This window comes from Carcharodon carcharias, chromosome 20, assembly GCF_017639515.1.
Source record: "Carcharodon carcharias isolate sCarCar2 chromosome 20, sCarCar2.pri, whole genome shotgun sequence".
Lineage (NCBI taxonomy): Eukaryota > Metazoa > Chordata > Chondrichthyes > Lamniformes > Lamnidae > Carcharodon > Carcharodon carcharias.
The window spans coordinates 36140237-36154050 of record NC_054486.1 but is presented as its reverse complement, the minus strand read 5'-3'; the positions used below and the strand labels follow the sequence as shown (position 1 = coordinate 36154050).

Genomic DNA, 13814 nt, shown 5'->3' with positions numbered 1-13814 from the left:
AGGGTTGAGTTATGATCAATCTATGATGTACAAATTCTGATAATCTTATTGCATTGATTGACTTTGTTTTGCTTAAACCTTTCTAATTGTACAATATAATGGGTAATTGTGATGAGATGGAAAATTTATTTGTATAGTCTGTAATAAGCTATTGTTAGAGGTATAAATCTAGCTTACCCCGGGGATTCGCGGCCTTGTCTCCAGGGAGCATGATCGGAGGGAGGGGCACCAGAGTGGTGACCTCGGAGCACAGAGTAACTGAAGCCAAAACTGAAAAAGTGACATCACAGGAAAGCTGTGACCTGATTGGTTGGTAGGGAATCTGCACTAAATTTGAAAAATAAAACACTGCAAAGCTAATTTATAAATTAATTATCTAAGTTGAGATGGCTGGGCAGGTGATGTGCTCTAGCTGTATGATGTGGGAGCTGGCAGATCCCATTGCGAGCTGCAGTGACCACATCTGCAGCAAGTGTTGGTTGCTGGAGGAACTCCGGCTCAGAATTTATGAGCTGGAGTCCGAGCTCCGACCCCTGCGACACATCCAGGAGGGGAGGAGTTACCTGGACGCTTTGTTTCAGGAGGTGGTCACACGTGGTAGATTAAGTACCTCAAATTCGGTCAGCGGTCAGGGTCAGCAAGGTGTGACTGCAAGTGAGGCAGGTAGAGGGATCCTGTGTTCAGGAACAGAGGAGCCTCAGCTCTTGACCTTGTCCAACAGGTACAAGGTACTTGCTCCCTGTGTGGATGAAGAACAGGGCTGGAGGGAGGGTGAGCCAGCTGACCACAGTACCGTGATACAGGAGGCCATTCAAGAGGGGGGTGCAAAAAGACAAATGGTAGTTGTAAGGGATTCTATAATTAAGGGAATTGATAGCATTCATTGTAAGCAGGATCGAGAGTCCCGCATGGTATGTTGCCTGCCCTGTGCCAGGGTGAGGGACATCTCTGATCGGCTTGAAAGGATATTGAAGAGGGAGAGGGAGGATCCAGTTTTTGTGGTCCACGTCAGGACAAATAACATAGGTAAGACTAGGAAAGAGGACCTGTTTGGGGATTATCAGGAACTAGGAACTATATTAAAGAACAGGTCCTCAAAGGTTATAATCTCTGGATTATTACCCTAGCCACGTGCAAATTGACATAGGGATGCAAGAATAAGGGAAGTAAACACGTGGCTAAAGGAGTGGTGCGGGAAAGAGGGGTTCCATTTCGTGGGGTACTGGCATCAGTATTGGAACAGGAGGGATCTGTACCATTGGGACAGTCTCCACCTGAACTGATCTGGGACCAATGTTCTAGCGAAAAGGGTAATTAGGGTGGTCAACAGGACTTTAAACTAGAAAGTTGTGGGGGGGAGGGAAGGGTAAAACTCCAAGAAGTATGACTAATGGGAAACAAAGCAGCAGGTTAGCGTGTGGGGGGGGGTGGATTCAACTTAATGGAAAATTATGAAAAAACTGAAAAGAAAGGAGAGCCCAGGAGAGGCTATTAAAATCTTCAGAACAAAAAATAGGTCAGAGTGTTTGGAAAGGGCTAGGAATCTAACTTCAAGCACATCGGATAAAGGGACAACAATGAGAAAGGGGACAGGAAATACAGGACTGAAGGTGTTGTATTTGAATGCACGCAGTATACGAAATAAGGTAAATGAGCTTGTGGCGCAGATTGAAATTGGCAGCTATCATGTGGTGGGCATCACAGAGACATGGCTGCAAGGGGATCAGGACTGGGATCTAAATATCCAAGGATATACATCCTATCGAAAAGATAGGCAGATTGGCAGAGGGGGTGGGGTTACTTTGTTAGTAAGAAATTTAATTAAATCGATAGCAAGAAATGATGTGGGGTCAGATGATGTAGAATCTGTGTGGGTAGAGTTGAGGAACCGCAAAGGTAAAAAAAACCATAATGGGAGTTATGTACAGGCCTCCGAACAGTAGTCAGGATATGGGGCACAAGATACACCATGAGATAGAAAAGGTGTGTAAGAAAGGCAAGGTTACAGTGATGGAGGATTTCAATATGCAGGTAGACTGGGAAAATCGGGGTTGTAGTGGATCCCAAGAAAAGGAATTTGTGGAATGTCTATGAGATGGCTTTTTGGAGCAGCTTGTGGTGGAGCCCACTAGGGAACAGGCAATTCTAGATTTAATGATGTGTAATGAGGCAGATTTGATAAGGGAGCTTAAGGTGAAGGAACCTTTAGGAGGAAGTAACCTTAATATGATAGAATTTGCCCTGCAATTTGAGAGGAAAAAGCTGGAATCAGATGTAACGGTGTTACAGTTGAATAAAGGCAACTACAGAGGCATGAGGGAGGAGCTGGCCAGAATCGACTGGAAGTTGAGCCTAGCAGGAAAGCCAGTGGAACAGCAGTGGCAGGAGTTTCTGGGAGTAATTTGGGAGACACAGCAAAAATTCATCCCTAGGAAGAAGAAGCATAATAAAGGGAGGACGAGGCAACCATGGCTGACAAGGGAAGTCAGGGACAGTATAAAAGCTAAAGAGAAAGCATACAATGCGGCGAAGAGCAGTGGGAAGCCAGGGGATTGGGAAGCCTAAAAAGACCAACAGAGGACAACTAAAAAAGAAATAAGGAGGGAGAAGATTAAATATGAGGGTAAACTAGACAGTAATATAAAAGAAGATTGCAAGAGTTTTTTAGATATATAAAGGGTAAGAGAGAGGCAAAAGTGGACATTCGGCCGCTGGAAAACGATGCTGGAGAAGTAGTAGTGGGGAACAAAGAAATGGCGAAGGAACTGAATAGGTACTTTGCGTCAGTCTTCACGGAAGAAGACACGAGTAACATCCCCAAAGTTCAAGAGAGTTGGGGGGCAGAGGTGAGTATGGTGGCCATTATCAAGAAGAAGGTGCTAGGAAAACTGAAAGGTCTGAAGGTGGATAAATCACCTGAACCAGATAGATTACACCCCAGAGTTCTGAAGGAGATAGCTGAAGAGATAGTGGAGGCGTTAGTGGTGATCTTTCAGGAATCACTGGAGTCAGGGAGGGTCCCAGAGGACTGGAAAATCGCTAATGTAACCCCCCTGTTTAAGAAGGGAGTGAGGCAAAAGATGGGAAATTACAGGCCGAATAGCCTGACTTCAGTCGTTGGTAAGATTTTAGAGTCCATTATTAAGGATGAGATTTCAGAATACTTGGAAATTCATGGTAAAATAGGTCAAAGTCAGCATGGTTTCATCAAGGGGAGTCATGCCTGACAAAACTGTTAGAATTCTTTGAGGAGATAACGAGTAGGTTAGACAAAGGAGAGCCAATGGATGTTATCTACTTGGACTTCCAGAAGGCCTTTGACAAGGTGCCGCACAGGAGGCTGCTCAGTAAGATAAGAGCCCATGCTGTTAGAGGCAAGGTACTAGCATGGATAGAAGATTGGGTGGCTGGCAAGAGGCAGAAAGTGGGGATAAGGGGTTCCTTCTTAGGATGGCGGCCGGTGACTAGTGGGACCACAACTTTTCACTTTATACATTAATGATCTAGATGAAGGAACTGAGGGCATCCTAGCTAAGTTTGCAGATGATACAAAGATAGGTGGGAGGACAGGAAGTATTGAGGAGGCGGGGAGGCTGCAAAGGATTTGGACAGGTTAGGAGGATGGGCAAATAAGTGGCAGATGGGATACAATGTGGGAAAGTGTGAGGTCATGCACTTTGGTAGGAAGAATAGAGGCTTAGACTATTTTCTAAATGGGGAGAGAATTCAGAAATTCAGGGATTTGGGAGTCCTAGTCCAGCATTCTCTTACGGTTAACTTGCAGGTTAAGTTGATAGTTAGGAAGGCAAATGCAGTGTTGGCATTTATTTCGAGAGGCCTAGAATATAAAAGCAGGGATGTGCTGCTGAGGCTTTATAAGGCTCTGGTCAGACCACATTTAGCATATTGTTAGCAATTTTGGGCCCCATTTCTCAGGAAGGATGTTCTGGCCCTGGAGAGGGTCCAGAGGAGGTTCACGAGAATGATCCCAGAAATGAAAGGCTTAACATATGAGGAACGTTTGAGGACTCTGGGTCTATATTCGATGGAGCTTAGAAGAATGAGGGGGGATCTGATTGAAACTTACAGAATACTGAAAGGCCTGGATAAAGTGCACGTGGGGAAGATGTTTCCATTAGTAGGAGAGACTAGGACCCGAGGACACAGCCTCAGATTAAAGAGAAGACCTTTTAGAACAGAGATGAGGAGAAACTTCTTTAGCCAGAGAGTGGTGAATCTATGGAATTCATTGCCACAGAAGGCTGTGGAGGCCAGGTCATTGAGTGTATTTAAGACCGAGATCGATAGGTTCTTGATTGGTAAGGGGATCAAGGGTTATGGGGAGGAGGCGGGAGAATGGGGTTGAGAAACTTATCAGCCATGATTGAATGGCGGAGCAGACTCGATGGGCCAAATGGCCTAATTTCTGCTCCTATGTCTTATGGTCTTATGGTCTCCCATGGTGCTTACATCCTGAGACACTCCCAAGTGCTGAGACTCTTCAGTGCTCCAGCCCAACTGGATGGATGGCTGCTGGGTGACAAGGGCTATCCCTTGAAGAGGTGGCTTATGTTGCCTCGCCGCCACCTAAGAACAGAGGCAGAGCAGCAGTATAACATGAGCCATGCCTCCACAAGGGCGGTGATAGAGAGGGCCATAGGTCTTCTGAAGACTTGCTTCCGATGCCTGGACCATTCAGGGGGAATATTACAATACCCCCAGAGGGGGTGTCACTGATAGTGGTTGCATGCTGCACTCTCCACAATCTGGCACTGGCAAGATGGGACCCACTGGAGGAGGAGGATATTGTCACAGCTGCACAGGCCACAGATGATGAATCCAGTAGTGAGTCAGAAGAGAAGCACGGTGAGGAGAATGCTGAGGGCATGGAGGCAGTTCCCTGTAACCTCCAGGGAGGCAGGGACATCAGGGACGCCTTGATCCAATGCCCCTTCAGCTGGGCTGCCAAATAAGCACTACCACCTCATGCCAGGGCTGCCGCCTCCATCCTGGATGTCTGAAATGGCCCTTTCCTTTGAACCCAAAGTCCACTCGGTGCCTGTGCAATTAAGGTTCAAGCCACCCACGTCCAGCATTACATATTGGCGTACCCGGCACCAGAAAGAAAAAACTTGAAGCTTATTCGGACAGTCAGAACCAAAGCAAATTTAATGTTATTGTCACGTTGAAAGCATAATGACATGACCATTACTGGTGTTGATGTCCACACCAGCAGACATATAAACCAAACATAAATGAACAGAAAATCACTGCCCCTCTTGTGCTCATGGTTCCTTTAACTTACGTTTCCGAGTGCTACATCTTGGTGACCGCCCCCCTCACTGGCACTTGCATTGGAGACAGCCTGTTGACTGTGCTGTCTTGTTGGCCTTGATGACCTTAGCGGTCATGCTGTGCTGGCACTGCCTGGGAGGGAGCAGCCAGTGCCACGTCTGCCATCTCCCCAGTCATTGCAGCCTCATCAGATGCCATGGTCACTGGAGGAGTGGCGGATGAGCTGCTGCTGTCATCCAGAGCACCCTGAGAGTAGCCCACAGAGACGACAATGCTCACCATTGATGGATGGGCACCTAGCTGGGATACTGGATGCCTCATCCATCTCCCACACTGGCACTGATCACCTGAGGTCATTGCCTGTGTGAGGGCTTGCAGGTCTGAGCGCAACCCCAGGAACCCCTGATTCTGTCCCTGGAGCTGCCTCTCCATGACTGTCACCACTCTCTCAATGGAGGAGACAGTGCACTCAGCCATGGGGATCAACGCAGTGCTCATGCTCCACATGGTCTCTTCCACAACGGAGACCGTGTCATGCAGACCATCATGGATCTCCGCCAGATCCTCCAGCACATCCCGTTGGACATCCAGCATCTGCCGCCAAATGGCCAACTCCAGAAGCTCATCATCTGCCTTCAACTGAGCATTGTGCTGGTCCCCTGCAGTCCTCCCGACTGCCGGCACCCTGGGCACACTCTGCCTCCTCCTGCACCTCAAGCAAGTATAAAGTACCCTCACCAATGTGCACTGACATTCTAGCCGCTGCTCAAATGCCCACCGAGGTGCTTGTATCTGCGCTGATGCCTGGTTCAGACAGCAGGTGTGACGCAGGTGCAAATGAAGCTCGGTGGTCCTCTGGTGTCAGAGGTGGCTCTTTGGGGCCAAAAAGTGAGTCGTGCTGGTGAATCTAAGGGAGAACAAGTCATTAATTAAAGTCATCACTCTGTCACTGTGCATGCCAGGCACCCTAATAAGACAATGGAGATCTGCACCACAGTGCCATTGCCTTTCGACTCCAGGTTTGAGGCTCCTGCCAATGAAGAGACTACACTAGAATGGTTGCACAATCTGAAGCTCTCACCTCTGTGCACTGCATGTTTACCTTCGTCTGGTGCACCCGCTTCTCCACACCCGGTTGCACATGGAGAGTGTCTACCCTCCAGCTCAAGGGCGTCCTGCTCGAACCTGTTGAGCAGCAGCAGGTTGGGCAGGTCTCCGCATGTCCGTGACCTCTCCAATTGGTCATGGCCTGTCCTCTCCTCAAAGAACAGAGGTACATTGATTAGTCCACTCTCTAACTGCAGCACCATTGCAGCCTGGCCAACCCCAGCTGAGGAATACCTCGGAGGTCACATCCGAGTCGTGGCCCTTGAGCCGCAAGGCACTCAGTCCAAGCATCCATGGCACACCCTTGGCCAACTCCGGCATCACTGACAGTAGGCCCTCAGACACTAGCACCCCTGAGGTCCACAGGGGGATGGCCACAACTTAACACTACTGTACCCTGACCCATGCCAACACAATACTCACCCTTCCTGAGCACAGCAGGTCATTGAACCTCTTCTGGCACTGCAACCATGTGCGTTACACCATGTCGTGGCTGCTAACCAATGCTGCAACCTCCTCCTATGCCCTCTTTGTGAGGTGCGGTGGCCGCCGCCTCCCATCTCTGGGGACAAGGGTGTCCCTCCCGGCAGCCACCTCCTCCAGGAGGGCCACGAGGCACTCACCCAAAAAGCGGGGGCGGTGAGTGCCTACCTGACCTGCCCTCCCGCCTGCAGTGTCCAGCCGCACTCAACTCCATTACTTGAATGTTGAAGACTCAGAGGAGACGTTCTTCCATGACAGCCTTCCAGGGACTGCCTGGGCCATTTTTAAACCAGCCACCAGTTCACCATTGGACCCGGTGGCCGATGGGCACCTGCCCCCATCCCTGCCTGCCCCTTTCTGACTGAGTGGCAGGCTGTTTCGCGGCTGCTCCTGGGCCCACTGACTGCACCCAGCCCGCCGACCTCAAAATTCTGCCCACTATGTTAAGTTTGTGTGAGGCAGATGTAATACCATCATAAAGAAACCTTCACTGTGTGAAGCTTTCTTTCCTCCAAAAGGTAAGTTTTCGGAAATAGAGGAGAGTTTAAGTAAGTTATATCTGTTTTTGTGGGTGTTAGGAATGCGTTTTAGCTTTAATGTTTAAGTTTCATTAGTATTTCTGTATCTGTGTGTTAAGAAAGGTCAAACTGAGTTTTAGTTTCACTTTAAAAGGTGCCTGCATTTCTAATGAGAGTTTTACGACTCCAACCCAAGCTAAACAAGTCGAAAAACTAGGCTATTGCCTAGCAACAAGGGTCCAGAAGGAAGGTCCCTCCCACAGACATACATAGAAGAAGCTAGAAACAGCAGTTTGATTTGGAAGCTGTTTGAGTTCAGTTGGTTTTGAAAGCTGCCAGGAGAGCCTGGAGAAAAGAGGACAGATAGCTAGTCCTAAGCTAAGGAAAAGACCCCAAAATCCAGGGGAGTGGAACAGGAGAAAGCCCCAAGCAGACCTTCTAGTCAAAGGAAGGACAGGAACCGGGAAAAGGTCCTGCTCTGTGGAAGTGGAAGTAAGGAGCAGAAACGAAGGCTCCAAACTTCAAGCTTAAAGGAAGCAAATTTAAAGCGAGAGGCCAACTCTTTGCTATGGGCATGTGAAGCAGTGGTGTACTTGTTAAGGGCTGAGTCAGTGAGAGAGAGTGAATGGAAGACAGCTTGAATGCATGTGGTGACCCAGAGGAGAGAATCATTGGAAGGAGATTTCAAAACCCTGGAGGTGAACCCTTGCAGAAAGCATCCTGAGAGTAAGCATCAGTTAGGGAGAAGATTCCAAAGCGAGTCCTTCAAGATTGGAGATTGGAAACCCTGTGTGAACAATGGGGTTCAGTGAGATTGGTTGGCTCGCGATGTGACAAGTGTCTGGGGGGGTGGGGGGAGCGGAGTTGAGCAATCTATAGCACCTCTCTTGGGTGGCATCTCCCACTTGGTTTCAGAATGTGGTGTGCCTGACCATAGGTTGCCTATTCGTTTACATGGACTGTACTTACTGTGAACATTTGAGTATAAGATAGCTTTTGTAACTTGTATTATCCTTACAAATCTGTATATATATGTAAAGGTGTAGTTGTGAGTGAAGGAGTATTGTGATATATTTCATCTTTTCTTGTGTAATAAATGTTTTATGCTTTTGTTAAAAGTTAATTAGCTGACTCTAGTGATCTAAACAAGCAAATGAAAGTTAGGATCTATCAGGCTGGGTTCCAGCCTGAGATCAGGCTTGTCCAGTTGTAACCTCAGCTGGGGATCATAACACTACTGGGGAAAGCGGGAGGTGTACCGTTGGGACGGCTTTCATCTAAACCATGCTGGAACCAGTGTTCTGGTGAGTTGTATAACTAGGGCAGTGGAGAAGGTTTTAAACTAAATAGTAGAGGTGAGGCATCAAGTGTGGAAAGATGTAATCAGTTAAAGAGAGAAGACAAGGCAAGAGAGCAAGGTAGCAATAAGGTAAATGATAAACAGAGCATGGCAGGAAGGGACAGAGTTTACAAACTTAAGAGTGAGCCAGCAGGTAAGGCTAGAGGTTGTGAAAATAGTAAAAGGACAAAACGAAAGGATCTATATCTGAATGCGCAGAATATTTGTAAAAAACACCGGATAATTGAGAGCTTAAATAGAAATAAATACATATGATCTGATCGCTATTACAGAGACATGGCTGCAGGATGACAAAGACTAGGACCTGAACGTTCAAGGGTACATGACATTTCGGAAGGACAAGGAGCTAGAAAAAGGCGAAGGAGTAGTTCTCTTAACTGAAGATGTCATAAGCACATTGGAGAGGGATAACCTTAGTTCTAAAGATCAAGATGTAGAATTGGATAGAGATAAGAAGCAGTAAAGGTAAGAAGCCACTAGTGGGACTAGTTTATAGGCTCCCTAACAGTAACCACACTGTAGGACAGGAAAAAAATAATGGGGGCTTGTGACAAAGGTACAGCGATACTCATGGGTGATTTTAATCTACATATAGATCGGACGAATCAGATCGGCAAGGGTAGCCTGGAAGATGAGCTCATAGTGTTTTTGGGAGGGTTTCTTAGAACAGCGTGTTCTACAGCCAACCAGAGATAGACTTTCTAGATCTGGTAATGAGCAATGAGACAGGATTAATCAATGACCTCGTAGTAAAGTCCGTAGGTAAAAGTGAATATGACTGAATTTTGCATTCAGTTTGGAAAGAGATGAGTGGATCTAAGACTAGTGTTTTAAACTGAAATAAGGGCAATAATGAGGGTATGAAGACAGAGCTGGCTAATGTGCACTGGGAAATTAGGTTAAGGGATAGGTCAGTGGAGATGCAGTGGCAGACATTTGAACAGGCATTTCATAAGATTCAGCAAAGACACATTCAGGTGAGAAAGAAAGACTGGCACCCTCCATTGCTAACTAAGTTAAAGATAGTTTCAAATTGAAAAAGAAGCGTACAATTCTGTGAAGTTTAAGAGCAGGTCAGAAGATTGGACAAAATATAAAAATAAGCAAATAATGACACAAAGTATAATAAGGAGGAAGAAATTAAAGTAAGAGAGAAAGCTAGCTAGAAATATAAAAACAGATAGTAAGAGTTTCTACAGATATTTAAAAAGGAAAAGAGTAACTCAAGTGAGTGTTGGTCCTCTAGAGTGAGACTGGGGAATTAATTACGGAAAATGAGGAAATAGCTGATGAATTGAACAAATATTTTTGCATCTGTCTTCACCTAAGAGGATACAAATAACATCCCAGAAAGTAGTGTACATGAGGAAGTGAAGGTAAGGGGGAACTTTAATCACCGGGAAAGATTACTGGGAAAATTAATAGAACTAAAAGCTGGCAAGTCTTCATGTCCTGATGGGTTTCACCCTAGAATCTTAAAAGAAGTGGCTGCCGTGCTAGTAGATGCATTGGTTTTAATTTTCCAAAATTCCCTAGATTCTGGAAAGGTCCCATCAGATTGGAAAATAACAAATGTAACTCTCCTGTTCAAGATAGGAGGGAGACAGAAAGCAGGTAGCTACAGGCTAGTTAGCTTAACACCTGTCATAAGGAAATTGCTGGAATCTGTTATTAAGGAGGTTATGGTGGGGCACTTAGAAAATCTCAATGCAATCGGACATAGTCAATGTGTTTTTGAGACAGGGAAGTTATATTAGAGTTTGAAGAAGTAACAAAAACATCGATAAAGGGGAAACTTTGGATGTGCTCTATTTAGATTTCCAGAAGGCATTTGACAAAGTATCACATCGAAGGTCACTGCACAAAATAAGAGTTCATAATGTAGGGAGTAACATATTATCATGGATAGAGAATTGGTTAACTGACGGGAAACCGAGAGTAGGCGTAAATGGGTCATTTTCAGGTTGGCAAGATGTAACAAGTAGAGTGCCACAGAGATTAGTGCTGGGGCCTCAACTATTTACAGTTTATATCATATTGGATGAAGGGACCAAATGTATAGTTGCTAAATTTGCTGATGACCCAAAGATACAAAGGAAACTAAGTTGTGAAGAGGACATAAGGAGCTTACAAAGGAATATAGATAGATTAATTGAATAGGTAAAAAATTGGCAGAACCAAAGAAGTGTGAATTTGTCCACTTTGGCAGGAAGAATATGAAAGCAGCATATTATCCAAATGGAGAGAGATTGCAGAACTCTGAGGTACAGATGGATCTGAGTGTCCTGGTACACGAATCACAAAAAGTTAGTACACAGGTACAGCAAGTGATTAGGAAAGCAAATGGAATGTTGTTTATTATTGTAAGGGGAATGGAATATATAAGTAGGGATGTTTTGCTACAGTTGTACAGGGTGTTGGTGGGACCACATCTCAAGTACTGTATACAGTTTTGGGTCTCCTTATTTAAGAAAGGATCTAATTGCTTTAGAAGCAGTTCAGCAAAGATTCGCTGATGGGATTATCTTCTGAGGAAAGGCTGAATTGGTTTGGCCTGTATCCATTGGAGTTTAGAAGAATAAGAGGTGATCTTATTGAAACATATAAGATGCTGAGTAGAGTTGACACGATGGATGTTGAAAGAATGTTTCCCCCTATGGGGAGTCTAGAACTAGGTGACACAGCTTAAAAATAAGGGGTCTCCCATTTAAGGCAGAGATGAGGAGAAATTTTTTCTGAGGGTCATGAGTCTGTGGAACTCTTTCCCCAGAGAGTGGTAGAGGCAGGGTCATTGAATATTGTTAAGACAGAGGTAGATAGATTCTTAACTAACAAGGAAGTCAAAAGGTACCAGGAGTAGGCAGGAAAATGGCATTGAGGCCACAATCAGATCAGTCATGATCTTATTAAATGCAGAGCAGGGTCAAGGGGAAAAATGGCCTACTCCTGCTCCTAATTCATATGTTCATATACATGTTGCCCTCTACCCTATTACAGACCGTCTCTTTTGTTCTTATCCTGTCCCACTTTGTCTTGCCTCTGTAGTACTTATAAACTCTTAAATCTCTAACTTCTTCTGGCTCTGATGAAAGGCAATCAACTTTATATGGAGGTGTGGAAAGTGCAGTACTGCAAGGAAAACTCAGCAAGGCCTGAGATGCAGGGTTGCTGCAGAATTTAACAGCAGTTTTCATTGTGATAAATTGTAATTCTTTTTTCTGCTTCCCGTCAGAAGCTGGTCAGATTAACGAGTTGGCCAGCTGCATGTGGGAAAATGAGCAGCAAGAGGCCACAGCAGGGGAAGTTTTGAGATGACCCCAGCAAGGGAAGCAGAGATCAGAACTTGGTGTGGGGATAGGAGGGGTGATCTGTGGGGTTGGGTGGGGGCGGGAGGGGGAGGTGTGTAGGAGCAGGTGAGAGAAGCCACGGATGACATAAGAAAGGCCAAAGGCATCCTTGAGGGTTTTGGGGGACCACTCCTCCTAGTTCACAAATATTAGCCTAAAGGCTTGTACCTTCTGGAGCTAGCAACTCCTGCTTCTGTTTTACTCTAGGGTTTCCTGAGCCCTGAAGAAAAATGCCCAGCAACTGTCAAATTTATATTAGGATCCCAATTGCACTGAGCGTGATAGAAATGTTATAATGAAGTGTTCCTGTCCTGAAGGTTGGGAAACTCTCACGGCACGCTACCTCCTTTCATAAAAATGGTGGTAGGTGCATATGTGCAGTTTGGAGATGTGTTTCCATTTTAAAACTTCCCCTGCCCATCATTTGGGGGATAATATTGATGCTGTTAAATCTGTTTCTTGCTCCCCCGATGCTGCCTGTCCTGCTGTGTTTCCAGCATTCTCTTTCTATTTCAGGTTTCCAGCATCTGCAATATCTTGTTTTTGCCATATTAACAGCTGTCTGTTCCTTTATTCTCAGACCAGCAATGCCTAGAGAATGAAGAGAAACGCTTAGTATCCCTGGAGCAGCACCGACAAGAGTTGGGGATACAGACAGACACTGCATCATTTACTGAGTGCGGGGTACAAATCACACCACGAACCGAGGAAATTTCTACGATCGAGCAGGATAGGAAGCGACTGGTGCAGCTGGAATTGCTGCAGAAACACTCAATGAGGAATGCCGAGCGAAATATCAGCAAGAAAAGAGTCAAGTACCAGCTGGAGAGAATTGCTGGGAAGCACAAGCTTTTGGAAGCAAAAACAAACCTGCAACACCTGGAGGCTGCAAGTTTACTCAGCAAGGATCAAGTCAAGCAACCAATTGTAGACAAAATGAGCACGTTACAAGCCAGTTCAAATCCAAAACTGACTAACTGGAACAAAACATTTCCTCCACACACATTGCCAGCAAAAAAACATTCATCATCTGTTCCTTTACTAGCTAGGAGGCATTCAGATTCAAATGACCTGGTATCACGCCTGTACCCACAGTATGTCCCAGTTTATAGGTATGCTCTCGTTATACGGAAATGGGTCTATTTGCAGCTCATGTTATTTGCTAAATACTTAACTGGGGAAGACAGTTGGACAATCCTTTTATGCTTTGGAATAAAGTACACATCCTCTTGCTCGTTAAAGCAAATTTAACAAATTAAAAACACTAAATACAGAATAGATCAACATTTAAAAGGGAGTCAGGTTAATGAAGTGCCAATCATAGATTGGTAGTAGCACGCTTGCCTCTAAGTTACGAGGTTGTGGGTTCAAGCCCCACTCCAGAGACTTAAGCACATGAAGTTTTCAATGAACGGCATGACATTAGGAAGTTCTGAGGAACAAAGGGACCTTGTCGTGTGTGTCCGTAGATCTCTGAAGGCAGAGGGAGGGGCATGTTAGTGGGGTGGTGAAAAAGGCATATGGGACACTTGCCTTTATCAATTGAGGCATAGATTACAAAAGTAGGGAGGTCATGTTGGAGTTGTATAGAACCTTGGTGAGGCCACATATGGAGTACTGTGTGCAGTTCTGGTCGCCACATTACAGGAAGGATGTGATTGCACTGGAAGGAGTGCAGAGGAGATTCACCAGGATGTTGCCTGG

General features: G+C 45.6%; 1 protein-coding gene across 1 annotated transcript in view; it reads left to right on the top strand.

The window, feature by feature from the left end:
- stard9 (StAR-related lipid transfer (START) domain containing 9) overlaps positions 1 to 13814 on the top strand; it is a 356364-nt gene that overhangs the window by 273977 nt on the left and 68573 nt on the right. Inside the window, exon 24 of the mRNA XM_041214173.1 lies at positions 12691 to 13222. Within this exon, the coding sequence (XP_041070107.1) occupies positions 12691 to 13222 (532 nt within the window). The remainder of the gene's footprint in view (positions 1 to 12690; positions 13223 to 13814) is intronic.